At 46.5% G+C, this 22,632-nt stretch overlaps 1 protein-coding gene across 3 annotated transcripts in view; it reads right to left on the bottom strand.

The window, feature by feature from the left end:
* The window catches only part of LOC142579804 (scoloptoxin SSD43-like), a 54,856-nt gene extending 33,185 nt beyond the window's left edge, over positions 1-21,671 (bottom strand). The window contains exons 1-7 of one of the 3 annotated variants that reach the window (XM_075690380.1): positions 21,456-21,671; positions 20,256-20,334; positions 14,031-14,356; positions 9,857-9,944; positions 4,310-4,485; positions 2,346-2,461; positions 189-282 (exon numbers count right to left, since the gene is read on the bottom strand). In XM_075690380.1, coding sequence (XP_075546495.1) covers positions 189-282; positions 2,346-2,461; positions 4,310-4,485; positions 9,857-9,944; positions 14,031-14,345 — 789 coding nt within the window. In that variant the 5' untranslated portion in view covers positions 14,346-14,356; positions 20,256-20,334; positions 21,456-21,671. Of the gene's footprint in view, positions 1-188; positions 283-2,345; positions 2,462-4,309; positions 4,486-9,856; positions 9,945-14,030; positions 14,357-15,929; positions 16,225-20,255; positions 20,560-21,455 lie in introns of those variants that run through there. The other 2 variants (XM_075690378.1, XM_075690377.1) reach the window with 2 other exon arrangements.
* Between the last annotated feature and the right edge of the window lie 961 nt (positions 21,672-22,632).

The following is a 22,632-nucleotide window of genomic DNA, read 5'->3' on the forward strand; positions in this document are numbered from 1 at the left end:
CTGGTAATGAAGAAATATGTTAAATAATGTCCGAAATTGCAATGTAACTGCCGGATGTTGCTCTTATTGAAGTGCAATCGAAGCCTTTTGTTTACATTTTTAGTATACAACCTCATTTTGCGTATCAGCGGAACACAGTAAGCTCTTAATCGCCTAAAATATTAGCCTGTCAATCGAGTTCGACTTACGCATAGCCCGGTGGCCGCGTCACACGTTGTTCCTTCTGGACACGCACTGCAGGCTGAACCTTTCTTGTACATGGATCTACGAATGACATTGCCACTGCAAAGAGACAAGCAAAAGCAAAGAAGCGGCGAGCGCAAGAGAAACCAAAACTCGCAGTGGAACTTAGCTACGTTGCGAGGAAACGAAGCTCGTCATCTAGAATTTAATGCGAACCCTGTCATACCGGATCGCATCTATTTGACATGTCTTCAGGATATATCAAATGATACTCTCAGTCCCTGGGGAAATTCGTTGTTACGAATTCACCCACATTTTCGGAGAGAGCATCAGTTCTTGCCTGTGACATGCATGCGCCTATACCCTAAATGCGCCGCTAGAGCTTGCAAGGAAACATCTTTGCAAAGAATTTTAGATTTAGCGATCTCCGAGAGGAACTGGTCGGATGGTGAACGGCGCGTGTGGTGCCCATAGACAAGAAAGGTGACACATCGCTGATTTCAAATTATCGTCCTATATCACTGACTTCTTCGAGCTGTAGGATGCTTAAACATATTGTCGCTAATTGCATAATCAAGTTTCTAACATGTAACAACATTCTCTCCTCTTTTGAACCTGGTTTTAGTAAGGGCTTTTCTACGGTCACACAACTAACCACAGTAATTCACAATTTTGCAAGCGTTATCGACAACTATGGTCAAAGTGACGTCATTTCTTTTAACTTTGAAAAAAAAAACATTTGACCTTGTTTCACATCAAAAGTTAATCTTCAAGCCAAAATACATTGGGTTCCCTTTTTTCATAATAAATTGAATTTCCGCCTACGTATGGCCTACACCGTATGGCCTACGCCGCCATTGCCGCGGATGCCCGGAAGCGACCGCCATCTGGTGGTGCTGCAAGGAACCAGCGGAGCACGTGGCGCGCGCCTTCCGCTGTGATTGGTTGAGTCGTCACCCACGTACACGACAAGCGCATTGGTGGGTAGAGGTGCACAGCTTCGCTGTATTAAATGCTTTTAGCCAACTTGATTGCTTCTGCGCGCTTGTTATCCCTTTGCCATTGCCGCGCAAGTGCGTGCGTGTGTGCGATTTTTTCTTGAAGCGGCATCGCTGCGCGCCCAACGCTTGTGAACCAGCGGAAACGCGACGAGCTTCACGATTTGAGGCGCTAGAGACAAAATGTTTACTTTCCCGCTGAACTCAGTAAAGGGCGCCGTCGTCACCGCACGCGGATGCGTAGTAACGTTCTATTATTTTTTTTATTTTGTGGGCTTTCTTCAGCACGCGAAAAATGTTACGCGTAGCGAACAAACGTAATTGATGTTTTCGATGTCGCTCTAACGCCTCACGTTGACAAATTTGCCGTAAATGTAGTAATCAAAATGCTAGTTCATTATGCATTACAAGATGATTAATTAGGAAGAGCTCAAAAATACGAGACGCCTTTTAGGTTACTGCTAACGATATGTGATTGGTTTCAGCCGCACAGAAGGTTCCCGTTTTTAGTGCGAATCTCTATATCCCTACCTCCCGATGGGTCTGTCGTGTCCGTAGGCAAATAACTCAGGAGGCGCGCGCCACGTGGGTCGTGCGGGACACACACAAAAAAGAACCAGAAAGTTCACCTTCACCCACAGCGTTCGCCGCAAGCGTTTTCCGGTAACTAATACGGTTACGTAAGCTGCAGTTGGCGGGAAGCAGCAACTGCAGCATACGAAACAGGCAGTGACGTAACTACAATTTTGTATGCAAAAGAATCACCCACCTAGCAACTGATTTGTGTAGGGACAGTGCTATGGGAAGGCCCCGTATGGTGAAGGCTCCTGAAGAGCAGCACACATACGACGCACGGCAAAAGTGTGGATTAGTGCGTTTCTCTTCGCTCTGGTGTACTCTTTGTAGGTGCACGAAGTAGCGCCGAAAGCCAAGTCACATGCCGTTGAAACGTCTTAAGCAAATAATAAGGTAAAGTTCACGTGAACGTCGCCATGTGAATAATTTCAAGCTACGTCGCAATGGGTAATCGCTCTTGCTTTCGTTTAGAGCTTCTGTTCAACCGGCTTCACAGCATGGATTGAAGACCACCTTTTTTTTAACTTGGCGCATAATAGATGGTACACCCCCGTATACATAAATATGTAAAAGGGGTTTCCAACTCACCCTGGTGCATAGTGGCAGACGAAAAGCTTTTTATAGGGAAGCCTGGGATCGTTGTCATCGCGAAGCTTGTAGTGCGTGTAACCACAGCCCAAGTACCGTGTTTCCGCCCAGGCTACCTAAAATGAAGTAAGAAATACAGCCAATTCATTTTTCCGATATGTAGTAGAGGAGAGTGAAGTCAATAGGGGACGTTTATTACCAATCGAAGTGCCCCTGCATACCTGAATTCGCTAACCAACAAAGCAATTTAGGCAGCGCATTTCCATCAAGCCCGCCATAAATGGCAAATTTATTCGCTTCCACTGAGCTCCGCAGTTCATTACCGGTCTCCGCATTTCAGTAATATTGGCAACACTATTCCCGACAATGGTTTAGCCAATTTGCAACGGCGACAAAAAGTATTTAAATCCATGTACTCAATTAAAGTGACCATAAAAACTTTTCTATCTGTAATCATAAAATATTCTCGCTAATATAGGACGTCGTCTCACGAATGCCATGGCTCATTTTTTTTAATCATTCAATTATAAGTGAAATCATCGCACCGATACCCGGCGATACCCGGTCGTCACCGCCAGCGCGCTGGAAGCTACACCGCGAAGCAAACGGCCGCGGTACACTCTAAAAACAGTTGCACCCTTTGGGGTGTATATTTGCCACACAACTATAATCGTCATCTGTCTTGTCCGCATTCCCTTTCTTTAACGCGGCGAACCCGGTACTTTCCAGTAACGAACGGCATGTGCGCTGTCAGCATGACATAGCATTCCCGACAGGAAAGTAACGTGCGCAGCGTTTTCAAGAAAGGAAATGTGGGCAAGACAGATGACGGTTATTGTTGTGCGGCAAATATACACTCCAAAGGGTGCAAACTTTTCTCAGTCTATAGACAATCTACGCAGCGCCCCTCCGATAGGGCAGCGCGACGCTGCCTTCTTGGAGGTCACGCGCTCCAGACGCAGATACGTGAAGTCAAAAGAAGAAATGATTGTTCTGTCTTGTCGACATCGCAGACATATATAGTTTCCCTACAGTTAACTAAAGTTAGCAAATGTGTATTACTGAGGATGCTCTCCCGGTCATTAAACCAGCCAATAAGCACTGTTGAGCCAGCTGCTTCCGATGACACTGCTTGACGACGTTGCGAGAGTGAGAGCAAAGAATGTTTTCGCTGTGTTTGACAGTACATTGTAAATTTCCTGCTGAATACACAGCGCGCACCTCCATATTTCACTGCTACGGCGAAACACACTTAATGCGGTGTTCACCGCAGAAGTGACAGATGGCGCTAGCATTGCATTGCAGTGGGATCGATATCTTTTGAGTGGCGTCGCCACAGAGGGCATTCAGTAAGATTCGTTATTCACGCAGCTGGCGAGTATCGTCCACCAGCGTGTTATTATACTCAACTACTGGCGAAATGCTACATCTGTGCGGAATTTCAGCTTTAACGAGGCCGCGGTTTGTCAATAAAAGTCGCGTATCACACGAGCTGATACTGATGAAACCCTGTATGTTATATATATTTTTTTGCCTGCAGTAACCTTACATTCCTCTCGATGTTCTCTGTCAGACGCGTTCACGTAAACACACAACCTCCCTTAAATTTATTTTCTTGTAAGAACATCATAGCTTACCTTCTATCCTAAAGAAATCAGTACATGCGCCCTTGAGAACTCTGCGCGACATAATTTATGCCTTTCAACTCTGTTAGACAAGAACAATCGGATTTCTATCTTCTTTCTATCCTTAGTACAGTTGATAAGGTGCACATTTCTTACTTCCCTACCTTTGGCACTACAGTCCCGTCTGCTCGCGGAATCGAACCGCAGGGTTCACACAATGATCTGGCTATTGAACTACCTACAGCGGGAAACGTTGATCATGCAGCCGGATGCCGCGCTCTTGGCATGTTCTATCAGTTTGACTGCACGGCCATTGCAGAAAAAGAAAGGATGATGTACCTGCGTAAAATGCGTGACCACAGGCCCAGGATCCACACGAAAAGGATCGACGTTGCCCGCTTTGAAGTCTTTGTACTCGTCAAACCAATCTTTCACGCGGCCTGCGCTGTCGACGACTTGAGTCTCACTCGGCTCGTAATTCCAGGCGATGTTCTGACCCACTTTGGGAAACTTCGCTGCGTTTGCGGCGGATAGAATATTCGAGTTAGGTACCACTAAAAAAAGAAAGCGCGCAATCACAGTAACAGCGCGCAAAAGGAAGCGCTGGAACATTGAACAGGCTCGTTTGAAGGACATATTTATTGTTAGGGGTAACAGAAGTGCAAATCCAAACTTGAATACATAAACTATTACAAGTGTGGTGAAGAGAAAGACGAAGAAGGCGCTCTTGTGTCGGCTGTGCGCATGATCAGCGTTCATCTACTGCCAGTGCTACTAGACTGTGCCTAGTGCCTCGTAATAAATCATCTTATTACATTTGGTGGAAGGTGCTGCACTCTCCGACCTCACCCTGGAACTTCGCAGCCGCACTTTAACATCTGCTCCAGCCGCTACTATGAGCGCCGCTCCCAACAATCCGCTTGGCGCATCTGCCGCTCCTGTCATGTGCGGCGCCGTGCAACGGCAGCGGGACCCTCCTGTTTTTAGCGGCTCAGGTGATACTGACGTAGAAGATTGGCTCTCGACCTACGAGCGCGTCAGTGAACACAACAAGTGGGATGACCCGACGAAGCTCCGTAGCGTCATCTTCTATCTTGCTGACGTTGCGAACCTCTGGTTCCACAATCACGAACGGGAGCTGCAAACCTGGTCCGCTTTCAAAACTGCATTCGCGGAAGTCTTCGGTCGCCCAGCCTTGCGAAAACTCCGTGCTGAACAACGCCTCCGCCAGCGCGCTCAACAGCCCGGCGAGACTTATACTAGTTACATAGAGGATGTCGTTGATATTTGCGCCCGCGTCGATTCCACCATGACTGAAGAAGACAAGGTGAAGCACATCCTCAAGGGCATCGAGGACGACGCATTTCAAATGCTCCTGGCGCGGAACCCTACTTCTGTCGCAGCTGTCGTCACTCTTTGCCAGAGCTTCGATGAGCTGCGTCGACAAAGGGTCCTTGCGCGCAGCGCTCTCGCACCTGGCGACTCTCTCTCGGGCCTCACGCTTCGCTCAAACACCACGCCAGCAGCATCGCTCTCTGTTGAGATAAAGGATTTCATTCGTGAGGAGCTGGCGCGCCAATTGTCTATGCTGCCTCTCAACGATGGACCTGCCCTGCCTGACACATCTCTGGCTGCTCCCATTAGGCGGGCTATTCGCGAGGAACTTGCTGGGTCTTTACCTTTGAAAAGGCAAGGCGTTAAGCATACATTCAGCCTCATTCTTACGGAGTCGCTACGTCACAAGAACGTGTAATCAACTTTATCAATTAATTTTGTATGTTTGCATTATTATGCTGACGTAGGTGTCATTTCCGGGAAGTGCATAGGCATTTCAGAATATTTATTCTTGCAACATTCGCAGTTTAAGGATTCGAAATACAATAACAAAACCGGTAAGTCAATTTAGCATTCTTTAATAGCAAATGTTCTTTCGAGCGCCTAGTTGTCATTTGACTCATCGTCGTCCTCCACAAATTTGTAGGTACTACAGGCACGGCACACTTACCGCTACGACAACACCCTTTGCCCAACCACCCGGTGTTCTAGTGCAAGTAACAAAGGGCGAACATGCTAACTACAGGAGCGCTGTCAGGGCAATATCGGCCAGATGCTATTTAACTCAGTCAAAAGAAAAAGGTGTGCCACTTTGCTTATCAGTAAAAGACGAAAGCCTGACAAGCTGTCGTGAATATCACGCTGTGAAAAAACGGGATACAGGAAAGCCGTATTTTACAAATCATGTGACGCCACTTTACACCAGAATGAGGAAGAATACAGAACAACCGGCGTAAGACAATGAAGATATTTAAAACCACGAAATGTGACTGCGTTACAGTCAAAGAAACATCAAAAATGTTAGTAGCTTGGTATGCGACAACTGCGCACTACATCCTTCATGTTTAGCCATACTAATATTTATCCTCCTAATAATGAAATAACTAGAATATTTATTGTTAACGTGTGGCTGGTCAGATATGAACCCGCAACCACCACGTCCGTTGATCTGCCAATTGTGCTACGGCAACAGCCATCAATCCATTCACTACCTTGGGTATTTATGCATACAATTTCAATACAAAAGCTTTGCCACCGCGACTCAAGGCTAAGGTGAGCGTATGGAGAATTGTTCTCTTCCCGATGAAGTCGCGTAACACGTGGCTTTAGGAGCAGCCACGTTGTTAAAAACCCTCCCATGCTACCTAATGGCATCAAGGCTGCCAGACTCGAGACCCTCGCTATGAATGAACCTGTTATATTCCTTCAAAGCTCACGTGTCACGCGACGCCGTCAAGCAGGGAAGGTTGTTCCCCATCATCCCGCTAGCACCCTGAGTGGCACTGGGAAAAACTCGAAGGGCCAGATCCAGTATACATAGCTACACAAGATAGTATAGACGTACTGATGGATGGTCGCCGAAGCGCACATGTTAGTGCAACCCACGCGTAATGCGAAGTTTGTGGGTTCGGTTCCCTCCTGTGGCAAGTTACCTTTTTATGTTTTCGTTCCCTTTCACTCTCCATTTCACATATTATTTTCTACATTTCAATTTGAACAACAGCTAACAAACCTTATACCTTTCTTGACTTCATTTCCTGTTGGTTCGACTTTATATGCTTGTGATTTCATAAATAGAGCCCCTCGGTGTCCTTCTTATGATTCATTCCCAGCGACGGCATCCAATTCGGCAGCCTTGAAGCTGCTGGGTAGCATACTGACACGTGTACTTATCTTTATCGGGCGACCACGTTTCGCCGCCTAACAAATGTTATCGCACAGCACGGGACGCGCCTGTATGTATCCGAAGTTTCTGGAATGTTATCGATGCTTCTATCCGCTGTCTGTTGTCGCCGAACCTTATGTTATCTGATTTCATCGCCTGACGCGAATGGTGTAGAACTTTGTGGAAGGCACGCGGGTTCCAACGATTAGTCTGGAACGTTCGACGATTGATCTATAAAAGCCGACGCGCTTGACCCGTTGATCAGATTTTCGACGATCGCCGACCGTGTTCGCCGCTATCGTTGTGCTATAAGTGTAGCCTGTTTTTGTGGGCACAGGTTCACCCAATAAAAGTTAGTTTTGTAATTCACAGTATTGCAACTGTGTTATTCAACGTCACCACCCCGTGACAATACGAAGGTTTTTCATCGCCGTCCGTGAACCTAACTTCACATGTTATGTCACACCATATGGCAAACCGCGGATTCGAATTGAAATCTATATTTTTTGCGCATAATATAAATAGCCCATAGTTGTACTTCTACAGAAGAATGCCACAAGGTTTAATCACCGTTGGTGGGGCCTAGAAAGTTCCACATACACCCGCCATGAGCCTGAGTGGCACTTGTTAACACCTGCCAGGGCTACATCTAGAACACATAGATAATCAAGACAGTGCACGGGTTTGTGGACGTCGCCGTAGCACAGTCGGTAGTGCAACGCATACGTAAGGCGGCGGCTGTGGGTTCTGCTCCCACTGGCAACAGTCTACCCTCTCGTCCCCTTTATATTGGCCTTTTTTTTTCTTATTATTTTCACCATGTTTATTTGAAGAACAGTTTTCCTAACCCCATGCTTTTTTCGATTTCATTGTCTGTGGGCTTTATGCAATTGTTTATATATATGCATATATAAGTGCGTGTGTTTGTGTGTGTGCCTGTATGGCATGTGTGTGTATGTGTGGGGCGGGGTGAAAGAAGGAAACCGAGCAGCCCCATTTGTACTAGTCTATAAGAAGCCAACAAACAATGACACCAAAGACAGCATAGGGAAAATTACTTGTGGCTCCTAAATGAATGAAAGAAACGATAAATGGAAAATGAAAGTGAAGGAAAAGACAACTGGCCGCAGGTGCGACATGAAGCCAGGTCTTCGCACTGCACATACGATGCTCTTACCGATTGAGCTACCGGGGCGCCAGTTTTACCATCCACTTTCTGGGCTACTTATGTTTACCTACAGGAGCCAACCCTGGGAGTGTTAGCTAGCGCCACCACTCCCGGTGCTGGTGGCGGATGTGGAATATCCTTTCTGCCGCAGACGTCATGTTTACGTTAACTTTTTGGGTGAAGGCAACTGTTAAATAAACATCCACCTGCTGCCTGAAGGAATCAAAGCTGCCGGATTCCAGCCCCTCGCTATGTAATGAACGAGAAGAAAAGAAACCGAGGTGCTCGATTTTTATTAATCATATCATAAGACGCCAACAAGCAATGGCACCAAGTACAGTATAGAATAAATTACTTGTAGTTCCTTATTGAATGACAGACATGAGAATAAATGGGAAATGTAAGTGTATGATTGTTGTGTTCATATAGGAGGTTGTGGCCAAGTACTGCACCAGGGTGGCCAATCCTGCTCTGGTGAGGGAGTGCCTTACCGGTTCTGGTCGCCGGGATCAGGCCACACTCCAGGCCTGTTTGTGCAATTTTATTAACAGGCGGATTTTTTTAAAATCCGGTGGAAAATTGCCGGCACCGGGATTCGAACCACGGACCTCTTGCACGCGAGGCGGGTGTTCTACCTCTACGCCACCGCTGCAGACCAGAAGTATGGGAGAGGCCTTTGCCCTGCAGTGGGCGTAACCAGCCTGATGATGATGATGTAAATGTATGAAAAAGCGACCGACCGCAGGTGAGATACGAACCCACGTCTTCGCATTACGCACGCGATGCTTTTACAAATTAAGCTACCACAGTGCAGTTTTCCCATCCACTCCCTGGGCTGCTGATGATGCGTTTTAGTTTCTTCAATCTAGGACGAGTGAGACTCACAAAGAATGGTTATCGCAAATTTTGTCATACCAATGTGCCCAACTTCTTTGTTAAGCCTTTTTTGTTGTACTGCTTGTCCGGTATTTTGAGTTTTGTTACGGTTGTCACCTATTACTACAAATATGTTCTTTTCACGCCTGTGGTGCATGATTCTGCTCTTTACCAGTACATGTGTGTTGCTCAGTTGTCATGCATGCAAGTATCCTACAGCAGAAATGTTGCTTGTGTTGGTATCTATTTCCTGATATATGACTTATTAGCGGATAAACACATATGGAGGTCCCCTGTATCATGTACATTATTTCAAGAACACGCTATACCATACCATGTATTCACTGGCGAAGGCGGGACCCCAGTCAATATGTTGGAAACAAAAGCATTCTTGTTGCCACTTGCATGAACAGCGATAAGCGCATCCATCCATCCATCCATCCAATCGGAATTCAGCTTTCTTCAATATTAATTCAGTAACTGTGCTTTGTGATGCAGCCCTCACTGTTCGGTCCTCTCGAAGAAATTATTCAAAGTGGTGATTAGCGCACACAAAACGCTTCTGTTTGTGTCCTTGTTACTCTATAGTCGCTCGAGCTAACCTCACATTTTTGCAACTTACATGTTCTTCGCTGCGCTTCCTTATCGTGCCTGTCGTCGCACAAGTTGGTGAAAGCTTGGGCGACCTGTGCAAGCTCGTTGTCCCATTTCTGCACAGAAAACAGTGTTACCAATTTTAGTGCGACCAAATGGCTGAAAACTACTTCAATCCCTCCTGCTAATATAGATATGTGTATTTGGAAATTTATGTATGTGGAAGGGGGTGTGCATTGTAAATGATTTCACGGAAGCTTACGCAAATTGCAAGCACTAAATATATAACACTGCATGTGGTGGTGAACGTAATCGTGTTCCTTTTGCCGACGCCACTTTAAAGTACCAGGTGTAGTATAGGGTTTTCTATACATGCATATTATCGGGACAAAGTACTACTCTATTGATTGAGACTCGTGCTTTGAATTCCTGTTCAATGCAAAATAGGTGCGTTGTAAAGGCTTCGCGCATGCGCTAAAAAGTTTACATTAACATGAACGCGTGTGACAACGGTCAGAAAACGAGAAAGTGAAGCGGCCACCTACAGGACGCATTTCTGCTGTACAAGAATAATGTCAGCAAGCTTATTATAATCTAAGTGTGAACTGTGTTGCTTGACCTAAAGATATTTTTATGTATATCCCTCTGACCATGGCCGCGAATGCCCCTGCGATATATCGAGCGCGAGAGCCTCCGTTAGTGTACTTTTCGGTGACTGGCACTGGCTGCAGACGACGTGTCTCAAGTCCCCGAGTAGTTGCGATGGGAGTGTCCCATAGATGCAGTGTGTCTTAACAGTTCTCCGATAGCTGCCTTCAAAGCGCTTAAGATGAAATCGATCTCTCCGCGTTATGATACCGTGATCTTAAATGCGAGACTTCATTTGCCAAGCTCCACAGTGTTTCGCATAAATAGCTCGGTCGCTGGCCGGCATTTCGTCAAGTAGCGTCAGTGGAAGCTTGACACATGTTGTCGCTCAATGAAAGAAACATAAGGGTCTGATGGTGAGGTTTGAATCATGGTTCCAAGGCACCAAAGCCCGCTGCTCTAGTCCACAGGTCGAGTGGCTCAGCCACCTTAACGCGGGTCCAATTCTCAGCTTAAGCACGCTTTGATAATGATGATAATGATGATCATGATATGTGGTGTTTAATGGCGCAAGGGCCTGGTCTGGCCAAAGAGCGTCATATAAGCGCCCTCTGCTCGTGGCAACTAGCATCTACCGCTTTGGGACGATTAAAATACGCATCGAAACTCAACGTTCATCTGCAGGCATCTGTCGGCACGCGCTGGCAAGCGCCTACGCACCAAAATCGTGCATTGGTTTCGGTAGCGGTGCAGCTGACGCTTCACAACGTGCCAGGACGCGGGAGTGTCGGTGATGATGAGGATGGTGATTTGTTGTCGAACCCTTCGAAACGCGACGGTGACAAGAAGCTTCCTAGTCAGCTTGAACTGGTCTAGTTGAGTGAAGTTGAACAGAAAGCACTCGCCGGCGTCTGCGAATCGGACGTCAGGGCCCAGGCCCCACCCGTCGAGCTCCCTAGGCGAGCCGTGACGGCCACGATGCGATAACGAGGATGCCCACGAACATCGGACTGCTGCTAAAGCAAAACACCGATGCTGATTTTTTTTTTTGTAAGTCAACAGATGACACCGCGCGACCTGTGACCACAAGTGGAGGTACTCTGACGGGAAGAAAATGACGGGAAGCGGCAGTAGTCCAACGGAAAAGGACGCCAAGAAGCAAGCCCGTTGACCATAGTTTTCAGCAGACGGTGCGATCGGTGATCAGCCAAAACATAGCAAAGGTGTCACGATTGCTATAACGCCTGTGCTTGTCTCGACATTTTGTTGAACTGTAGATGAAGCAAAACACGCCTCCAAATTTGAAATCTCGTAACTTCAGCCCTCGCCAACGCCGCAAAATTTCATACGATGTCGATCGCGTTTAGCGGATGGGAGGCCTATAGCACAGCCGCTAAGTTCGTATGTCTGCTCCGGCAGAGCTGATCGGGAGGTTAAGCCAATATTGTGCAGAAAGCGTCGTTTAACGTTCAGCTTTGACCGTAGGGATTACAAATGAATCCTTCTGGGCTCGGCACAGTGCGCACAAAAGAATCGACAAGAGGCAACATGGGGCCCATCAACATGACTATGTTCTTGTTTGTGATAGCGGTTTCGTCCACCATATGGAAGGCTACCAGTAGCGCAGACCGGCATTTTCCGAAACAAAATCAGACAAAGCACGTGCGTATGTATGGCTCTATGTATTATTATGCTGAGAGAGTATTTCATTTGCCTCTTTCCTGGAATCGGTAAAAAATGGCTTCTCCTTCTATACAAACACGTAAATAACCGCCTCGTTCAGCTGCCATTGCTGTCATGTGACAATGGCGCTCTCTCGGGAAAAAAAATGCCTATCCTCAAAATTAGGCATCCCATTCCCACCAAATTTCAACCTAAGTCAACTTCAGCGAACACTTGAATGGTACGCAGGAAAATAGTAGGAAGAATGATATATTCCGGATCAGTGCATTCTACGCGGTCTTCCGTTAGTCGATTTCGAAGATGTTCCATTGCTCAAACAACAAACGTGTCTCGTAGTCATACCTCGGTACCTGCAAACGCTAATCTGCGTGTTTTGCTATGTTTTGACATTATTTTTGTTCTGTTGCATTGTACGTGAACTGCTGTCTAGAGATTAGTTAGCGCTTTGAAACGCTCATTAACGATAGAGTAAAGTTTCGTTCGTTCTCCGTCCTCGCTTCACCGTTGGAACTTGAAGCTTCTCGGACGATGATCGGCAGTTGTTGATCAAACGCAGACAGGAAGCGATGCAGATCAGATGTACAAGAAATATTTATACGCAAGCTTTTCTATATACATGGCAGGTAAAACAAATACATTACAAATTTGAACAATTGAGAAACAAAGTCTCACTCTTCGACTGTCTCAATGACTGTTAGAGCCCAGACTCGTTTTAACGCACATAGTACGGAGGCTCACTGATCTATCAGCAATCCTGATTTCAGCCAAGTCTAACGTACATGGTACGGAGCCTCACTGATCTATCAGTAATCCTGATTTCAGCCAAGTCTGAGGGACAGCATGTCGTCCCAATTTTTATAGCACAATTACACAAAGAAAAAAAGGCGGCAGGGCCGTTGGCCCGTCCCACAGGTTCAGTTGCCAATCAGAGTCAACCGTTTGTTAAGCCTCAACCCACAGGGATGGGCTTACTCTTAAAAATAAACATATTGGAAAACAAAGCTCTTTTCCTTCTTCGCCAAAACTCCGTTGCCCTCTCATTTCTCCGTAGTTAGTGACGGGCTCAGCAAAACACGCCAGGACCGAACAAGTTATCGCTAGACCGTTTCAAATCCCAACGGCGTCTAGGCCGCAAATGTCTCGGAAGCAGGGGCATCGATACCACGTAGTGCGGCCGTACTCAAAGTTTGTCCGCGTGGGAGACTGATGGCCCTCCTTGTCCTTCAAACTTATTGTCTACAAAACAAAGTTCTCCGAGTGCGTGTTTCCAAGACGCCGTCGTCCGAATGCACTCTTTACGTGTGCACCGCATTCCTACAGCGTGCACTGTAAGCTGGCCTTCGACACCACACCGGCAGTCGCACCCAACAACAAGGCTGGCGATTGCGTTCCGGACGCGTAGAAGATTAGGTCCATGCTCACTGCATGCGGAACGGGGTCAGAGTTGCTAAGCCCTTCTTAACCTCGGCGGCGCCTCCAATTAGTCAGGCACTCGGGAGCCACACTCACAATACCTTGTACAGCGGTCCCTTTCAAGGCTGGTATGTGTGGACTCGTGTGACCGTCGGCGGACTGCAAACACCGTGCGCACAATGCCGACTTCCCGGAATCGGCACTCGCCCACCTGGCACCTGCCGCGATGCGTCACCCAACACCGCGCTGTGCCTGTGACCCCACATAACAAAGCAACTGTCGCCCGGCTGACACGGGGGCAAGTGAACCCCCTCTCTATGCACAAAGCACGTGGCCGATTCGTGACACTTAAGAACCCGAACAATCAGAGCGACCTTACAGATAGTAAAGCGATAAATAGCGATAAGCTTAGCTGCACGCGTAACGAAACAATGCTTCCCTTAGGCCGATTCTCCCAGTGTGTGGGCGCGAGCGGGCGCATATTTCCGAGTCCATGCTTAGCACAGGCAGATACGTACCAATCGGTACATATTCGTAGCAGCCGGAAACCCGGGGAGCCGTCCTTGTGCCACCTGCGACCGGTAGTCGTTGTGGGCCTTGAGCACTTCGGCTTTCTCAGCCGCGCTGAGTCCCGTCGAGACATGGATGCAGTTTGGGTTGAGAGGTTTGCAGGCCGTGTGCACCAGGCCACCCGGTAGGTCCCGGTACTCGGAACGGCAGGTGGAGGGCAGGGCATCGCCAGGAACCGCCGCGGCAGACAGAGACAGGGCCAGTAGTAATGCTCTGGCAACATTTCTCATCGCTATGGAGATCTTCTTGCATCCAGCACACATTCAGTATGGATCTATGGATAGATGCATGAGGAAGGCATTGCGTATTCTGTTTATGTTACAGAAACTTGACAAAGAGCCTGAAGAATGATATATGTGCATATACTATCCCTTTCCTTCCCTAATACAAACTGGCCTTTCTTAAAGAAATTGGCACTGTCAGTGACGCTTATAAATGGGTGAACGCGTATGACAGCGCCTCGTTAATAACTCTCACCACTGCAACTCTTTGTAGGATCTTCAAAGGGTGTACGGTAGTGCGATTAAAAGAAGGGACAAAAGAAGACACACTGGGACACACACAGGACTGTGTGTGTCCCTATGCGTCTGTCTTTGTCCCATCTTTTAATCGCGCTACCGTACACCCCTCGAAGATGCATTATCAACAAGCCCACATTCCAACCAACTTCGTAGTAGTTAGCGCTTCGAGATGTTCATTAACGTAAGTAAAGCGACAAATAGCGATAAGCTTACCTTGCACGCGGAGCCAAACAATGTTTCGCTTAGGCCAATTCTTACAATGGATGTGAGTGGATGCATATCTCAGAGTCCATGCTTAACACCGGCAGATGCGTACGAATCGGTAAGCAACATCACCTTGGTTCTGTTCAGCTGCGTGGCATTCGCTCATTTTTAAACGCAGGCAAAAGTTAGCTGGGATACCCTGTGTATATATATATATATATATATATATATATATATATATATATATATATATATATATATATATATATATATATACAACGGAATTGTAAGGCATTGTCCACCAAGCACTTGAAAAAAAAAGTAATTTGAGAGCTAATATGAAATAAGTGGTTATAGGAAATGTAGATTAGCAATTAAGCACAGAAGAATATTGGCGGATGTTTATGACGCAGAAATGACTCTTGATGTTTGTTCCATTCAAACCTATTTTGGTCAGTTTGCATTCGTAAAATTTTTCCCAATTTGTAAGTAACATTACATGGCTTGAAATTTAAACACAACGCGTAGTATGTGCCCAGGGACTGAGACTGTGCTGCATGTAACTAACGCATACACGGCCCAATCCTTTTACACATTATGGCAAGCATGGCAGCACTGCAGTTAAACCGTCAGAACATTTTGCATATTTTAAAAGTATGCGACGCTATTACCTGAATATAGCTAACCGGAAAACGCAGAATAAAACAAGGACGGTGCTATAGAGTAAAAACCGCTCACTTAAATAACCTACTTTGCACCGTTTGTTTCCTTCGAGAAAGTATATACGATGAGCGGCCGCACCCACGTGGATGTTTACATCCGGCCTAACAGGTTACCAATAATGACTCGGTCATTCCTTTTAAAGCGTTCCCTAGTTTTCAAGGGCCGAAAGAATAGGTAGAAAGGATATTCTCGAGCTACGTACATTATAGTCTACAAGACTAAAATGTGAGGATCTGTTACATTCTACGACCTCATCACGCGGTGCCCATAAGCAACGCCCTACTGACGCCTTCTTGGAGCTCCGCCAAAGAGTCTGAAATATTCACTCGATGAAAGAATTCGGCGCATAACTAATGGCTGCTCTTGAGACATGCGCTAAACGTGCAAACTTTCAAATACCTGAGCAGGTAACGCAGGTGTAAGCCGGAAGTCTTCGCATAATTATCCGCGAAAATTCTTCGCTGACGAAGGATATCTATAGCCGAGCAGAGCGGGGCGTTCTACCCTACAGACTCAACAGCCCCGGACGGAAGCGAAAGCCTCGTGTAAATGCTTGCGAAAGGATGCAGTGTAGTCGCACGCCGCGGGGGGAGAGCTCGGGTTGCGGAAACGCGGGAAGCGAAGGGGGCGTCGACCGTGGGGCCCCGTGCAAGGGCGCGGCAGTCCCGCCGGCGACGGTTGCGGCTTCGTTCGCCGGAAGCGTTGCACTGGCGTACCTCCGTCTTCGTAGACGAAACAAAGTGCTAACAGCGGAACGGCCGCACTCCAAAAGAGCATCGTCGATGTTGACGTGAGCTTCGACAGCGCCGTCGCTCGAGGACGATGCGCCATTCGAACGACAAAATATTGGGCGGCGGGGCGAGCTACGGAATATTTATTTTGTTTAGTTATTTACTCGGGCACTGCTAGCCGGGCACCATGCTTTACGAGCGAGGGGGCATACGTTATTAACGTTAGCGAAAAGTGGTGTAAAACATGCGGCGTCACAATGGCATAAAATAATTAATATTGAAATAAATTCTTATGTTTTACGTGCCAAAACAAGATCTGTTTATGAAGCACGCCATGTTGGGAGATTAATTTTTGGCAACCTTGGGTTCTTTATTATACACCCAATGCGTGGCACACGGGCTATTTTGCAGTTCGCACCCCGTTGAAGTGCGGCCGCTGCTGGCACACTTCTTTTTGTCTACCTAGCGGTTAGGAAATTTTAAAAAATAGTTTGATTTTATGAAGGAAATTACGCATTGATCACGGATATTTGTTACATGAGAATACATGGGTCTAGTTTGTTTAATCACTGAGTAAGTCTTAGGAACTATGCCTCACTGCCTGGACACCCGCAAGGTTCTTAAGCGTGGTAGTGTTAGCATGGGTCGGAATTTTGGACATTGCCCGTTACGCAATATGCTGGACTTCACCGCAAATTTCGATGGGCTCCATTTCCAAAAAAAGTCGATATACATTTCCTGCGATTGGCCGAGTTCTAAATTACGGGGTTTTACGTGCTAAAACCACTTTCTGATTATGAGGCACGCAGTAGTGGAGGACTCAGGAAATTTAGACCCCCTGGGGTTCTTTAACGTGCACCTAAATCTAAGTACACGGGTGTTTTCGCATTTCGCCCCCATCGAAATGCGGCCACCGTGCCCGGGATTCGATCCTGCGACCTCGTGCTCAGCAGCCCAACACCATAGCTACTGAACAACCAGGGCGGGTAGTTGGCCGAGTTCTAACGAGTTTTAAACAGGAACGTTCAGAGAGTGTTTTCTTCTAATAATACGTGCATTTACACCACTACCCCCCGAATTCAAAAATGCATGTTAAGAAGAAATCCATGCTTGACTTCACCTAAACGACGCCTGGCGGGCACATGGCCAGAACTGTTATTGAACTTCTTTTTTCGTTTTATTTCTTTTTTTCGCACGTTCACAGTAGGCGTTATTTAGATCAAGCGATAGATAGGCTTCGATCATGTTAAGACGCATCTATGAATACCGGGGTGAGTGCCGACTTAGTGTCATAAATTCGCATGTTATTGAAGGGAAATACCCCCTCTCGACATTGCTAATGAAATGCTGTGGAAACTAGATAAATCTATTGATCTTCCGATCGAGTTGCGATGGTGTGTTGCGGGGAAGTACGACAAATTGCCGAAAGGGCAACGCCAAAATATCAATTCATAGAAGTCTCTTGCTATCTAACCCAGTTGGCGTCTACGGACAACGGTGTTTCTAGCGCTTTGTCGTAGGTGATCCATAAAAACGCCACCGCTATACGGCGTCGCGACAGCTGACACCATACAAATCGTATCGGAAGACCGAAAATGTCATGAATTGGTGGAAAATCCCCAACGACTCAAGCAAGGATCTCCTCTGTCTCCATTGTTCAGGCTTTAAGTTAATGGCGTAGAGAGACGACAGCGAAACATTTAATTAGGGTTTGATTTATCATGCGCGCATATTGCACAAATGGAGCAACAGAAGGTGCCCGGACTGATGTATGCGGGCAACATAGGGCTAAAAAATATTTTTCACACATTTGCGAATATGTGTGGCAGCGCTGCGACAAATTTAGGCCTTATGTTTAGCACAAATATGGAATTGTGATCTTTGATTACGAGACGAATAAATACATGGCGTCAATTTAGGAAAAAGTAATTTCCCATGGTCAACCAACACAGATACCTCGGCATTTACAGAAATGAAGGAAATACTTAAACACGCTCCAAGATATTCTGAAAATAAAGGGGAAGCGGAATGCAACAATAATGAATCGTAGATTACTTTGGCGCCACAATAAATATAAGGTGGCGCGTGCAATATGGAAAAGAGCAACGGTGCGAGCGCTAACGTTCACAAATGCGATTTTGTGCTTAATATGGACTATCCTGTCGGGGCTCGAAGTGACCAGACTGTGTACTTGCGCACGAGTCTGTCCATGCCTGTCCTGTGCTTAACTAAGTAGCCGCCAACGCTGTGCTAAGGTATTAGCAGCTGTAACTTGAACTTCAGCGCTTAAGGCAACACAACAAACTGTGAATCAGTGGTTGCTCTCGAAGAATAATAAAGTTTGAGGGAAACTCCCTATAATACAGCGAAAAATCTTATGCTATGCACCAATGCCAAATCCCTGTGTCAGCGTCCTCAGCTTGTTTTTTTTTTTTCTTGCATTGTTGAATATGACTTCCTCGCGGTCACTGTGGAATAATATGCAAGTTTGCGGGAAGGTTCACATAATCCAGACAAGAGATTCTGTAACGCAACCACAGCCCTATGTGAACATCCCTAGTCAATGTGCTTAGGTTGTAAGCTTTTTTTGTTGTTAATGAATAGCTTTCTGTTCACGGCGTGCTTTCAGAAAGAACACTGGCTTTCTTAGTCGTGGCCATCCCGACCGGTGCATTTAGTCTTTTGCCAGTAATGCATTGTTCGCGTTGACATGTGTACTAATATACAGTGTCCCAACTATAATGGACCAAGATTTAAAAGAATTATGCAACTGCCACATCGCTGCCACAACTGCCACATACAAAGGACCAAACTAATGTTGTTTGGCATCGCTTGGAGATACTCAGATTAGTTTTGCATATAATAATAATGTTGTTTGGCATCGCTTGGAGGTACTCAGATAATTGTTTGCATGCCGCCTAATTACATAATTAGTAATAAACAATTTATCAACCTCTGAAATATTAAGATTACAATCAAAGCGTAATTGAGAAAATTCTAGAGCAACTTGAAAAACGCCCCATACAGCTTTCTCTTGCTCAATACGTGCTACATAAAAGTGTTTTTTTTTTTCTCCGAAAGTCAAAGAAGTACGCGAATGCACGCGAAATTTCCGCGCTACTGGTCACTCGAGGCACTTTCCGGTGGCTCGGCTGCAGAGTGCTGTAACGATGCCAAAATATAAACGCCAACTTTTTGAAAACATCGCTCGAACAACGAAGATCTTTCCGTGTTGTCCACTTCCCTCCTCTTGTGTCCGCGTCGGCACGCCTTACCCCTTCTTTGCATTATGAAGACCTTTCGCGCAATTGAATGTGGCGGAAACCACATGAGCTGAGCTGCGATGCGCATCGGCGTCTGTGTGTGCAGAGTGAGCGACGTTCGACGCAGGGCGATGCCAGCCTGTGCGCTAAGATGCTTCATGTACGCACATCACGACCGGCGAATGCTACGGCTATACGCTTACGTCCCACATCTCTGGGCGAGAATGTACCAGGAAGTAAACAGTCCTTTCACAGGGACAGTATATAAGGTGTCACGTCTCCCCTTAGGGACAGCGCTTGCCTGTATTTCATGAGCAGCTTGTTCAGCGGACCGTTGTTTATGCAACGAAGTTTCTTATGCGACGAAGTAATTAAACGTCTTGTGTTTCGTCCTACGCTGCCCCTTCTTTGGCCATGCCCTATCAGCTGATCGACTTGGCCAAGATCCGGGTCGCTGGACCAACGGTACCCCTGCGACTTACACGAGTCGCATTCAAGGGCGTAATTATGAAAGTAGTGATATAAACAGACGTCACATTAACAAAAGTCGTGTGGTGACGCATAAAGATGAGGGGCACAAATTTGAATGTTGTTGCATTTATGTCTCGATATAGGTGTAAAATGTAACAAAAGCGACAAACTAACAGAGCTGAAAATAGTATTTTTTGCAGTATGTCATACAATTAGCTATGGAACAATAATCACATACGTATACCGGAAAGCGTACTTACGGTTCGAAGAAAAATCTATATGGCGCTGCTGCGTAGCAGGAAAGCACCTCCGATGGGGTTTCCTTTTCCTCAATGATTCCTGTGAGAACGCGCCAAATTTTCTTGAGTATACTCGAAACGGTGGTGCAAAGAAGCGCTCCGCTGTCATAAGCCGTGTACAATGCGCGGTCCGAACAGTAAGTGAAAATGATAACTGCAATTATGAATGCATAAAGTAGGACTTCAAGTAAGCAGACCATAAGCATTTTCTTGCGCACATTAGCGAAAAGATGTTTTGATATCGAGAATAGGTCAAGAGTCATCGTATAAGCCAACTTATAACGACAGAAGCTGGCTCAAAGAAAAATAGCAGCCCAAGTGAAAACAAAGTCTGAGTCACAGCAACGCAGCTTTTCTAGGAACCGCGTACGGAGCTGCCGCGCTCGATCATTCCTGGCTGTTTCGCCTTGTGGCTATAATGTTTCTCAGAGGCAGCAGTGCTTGGTTTCTGTGCGCGTAGCAAAACAAGCACTATGGGACCATCCCAGCGGTTTACGCCTATTTTCGCGCGGCTGGCATCCCCTGTTTACTGTTTTCGCGGTGTTTACCATAGACTGCAGCATGAAAAACAACAGATTGATAAGACTAATGCATGTGAGTATGGCTGCGAGATACTTTACATCCCAAATGTTCATTACACAGTTCATTAGACTGAAGAAACGGAAAGAATCGAGGCATAAATCGGTATCTCTAATTGAGGTTCAGCGTCGTTTATCTTTATTTTCGCCAAATTCGGCGTATTTTACCGGTCTTCAGTACCGCTCTACAATTTGTTTTTATTTTTATTTTATTCTATGTTTTCGGGCGGATCTGTTCAAAACGATCTTTTCGGATCTGTTCAAAACGAGCTCACCATTTCTTTTTTCTTTTTTTTTTGTATAGACCTCACTCCTTGATTTTGTTGACGCTAAAACATGCTAAATTACTGCAGGCCCTAGGCTCAACACGGCCGCTCTATACGATACAGAGAATAACAACGCTTTTTAGAAGCACTGAACAACAGAAGAAAAAAGATACAGCGCCTTATGGCGGTGTGATCATGCCGGATTTAGGAGTGAGTGCATGTCATTGTCCGAAACAGTAAGAATTCGACTTAGCACTGCGATGCGGGTTCGGAGCTACAATAAATAATACATACAATATTCCTGAAAAGATACCGACCCCATATCACCATTAGTGAGCTTGCGCATGCTGATCCAGCGCAGTGGCCGCGGGTCGGAGTCAGCATGGGCGCAGGCCAGGCCTCTCGCAACGCCAACTCCGACGCACCTCCTTCCCCTCTTCTCTACGGCCAGGTTACGCCTCCACGTTTCTTGTCTTGGTTGCACCCGCAGGACAAACAGCTCACATAACAATAAAACATGTAAGTCTTGCCTTACACGCACGCACGCTGGCGCGCGATCCTGTCTTCGCCGGTCCGCTTGCATCGCAGCTCATGTAGGCTGGTCAACGCGCGCGGATAGCCCTCTTATCTCTCCGGTAAATGTCCCCTTCGGTGACCCTTATCGTTTTCAACCTGGCGGCCGCGGTAGCCCACTGGCTACGGCGTTGCGGGGCTCAATCCCGCTGCGGCGGCGGCACTTTGATAGGAGCTAAAATTGCGAGAACGCTCGTGTATATGCAAATTTAGGTGCACGTAAAAAACCAGAGGCCCCCACTACGGCGTGTCCCGTAATAATAACGTATCTTCGGTACGCGAAACCGCATATCTTTAATGCGATTAGCACTCTTTGGAAAGTTTAAGCACTTTTCGATGTGATTTCCCTTTCTAACATCTTTAGCGCCAACTTGGGCCATTCGGTATGTGCGTCTAGGCATGGCGCACTAGGTATGTAAACATTCTTACGTATTCCTCTAGTATTTTTACGTGCCACAGCGTAACTGGTCAGAGGGAGAAGCAGAACAAGAAGAACGAAGTAAAGAAGTGGGAAAAAAAGTGCAGTCAGCTACAGCAAGTTGAAACGCTCAACTTATTCATCACAATTCATTCCCTCAACACATATCTAAAGGTTTTCCGATTCTTGGATAATGCCCTTGTGTATGTAGGTGATGATGATGTTAAAATGATTACAGTTGTACGACGACTACGGCATGACGACAATGGTATGACTACGACTATGACGATGATGGCGTGTTGACGATGGCATGACGACAAAAGACGACAAGCGTGTAATCACAATGAGAGCGAAATGACAAAGGTATAATGACTGTGAGTTTAGGACAATGCAATCTCTACGACAAAATGATGACGATGGAAGTGGCACCACGGCGCGACGGCGACTTTACGGCGGCGACAATGGCATGACGACGACGGCTCCATGGCGTACGGCATCATGGC

This window comes from Dermacentor variabilis, chromosome 4 (genome assembly GCF_050947875.1).
Source record: "Dermacentor variabilis isolate Ectoservices chromosome 4, ASM5094787v1, whole genome shotgun sequence".
Taxonomy (NCBI): domain Eukaryota; kingdom Metazoa; phylum Arthropoda; class Arachnida; order Ixodida; family Ixodidae; genus Dermacentor; species Dermacentor variabilis.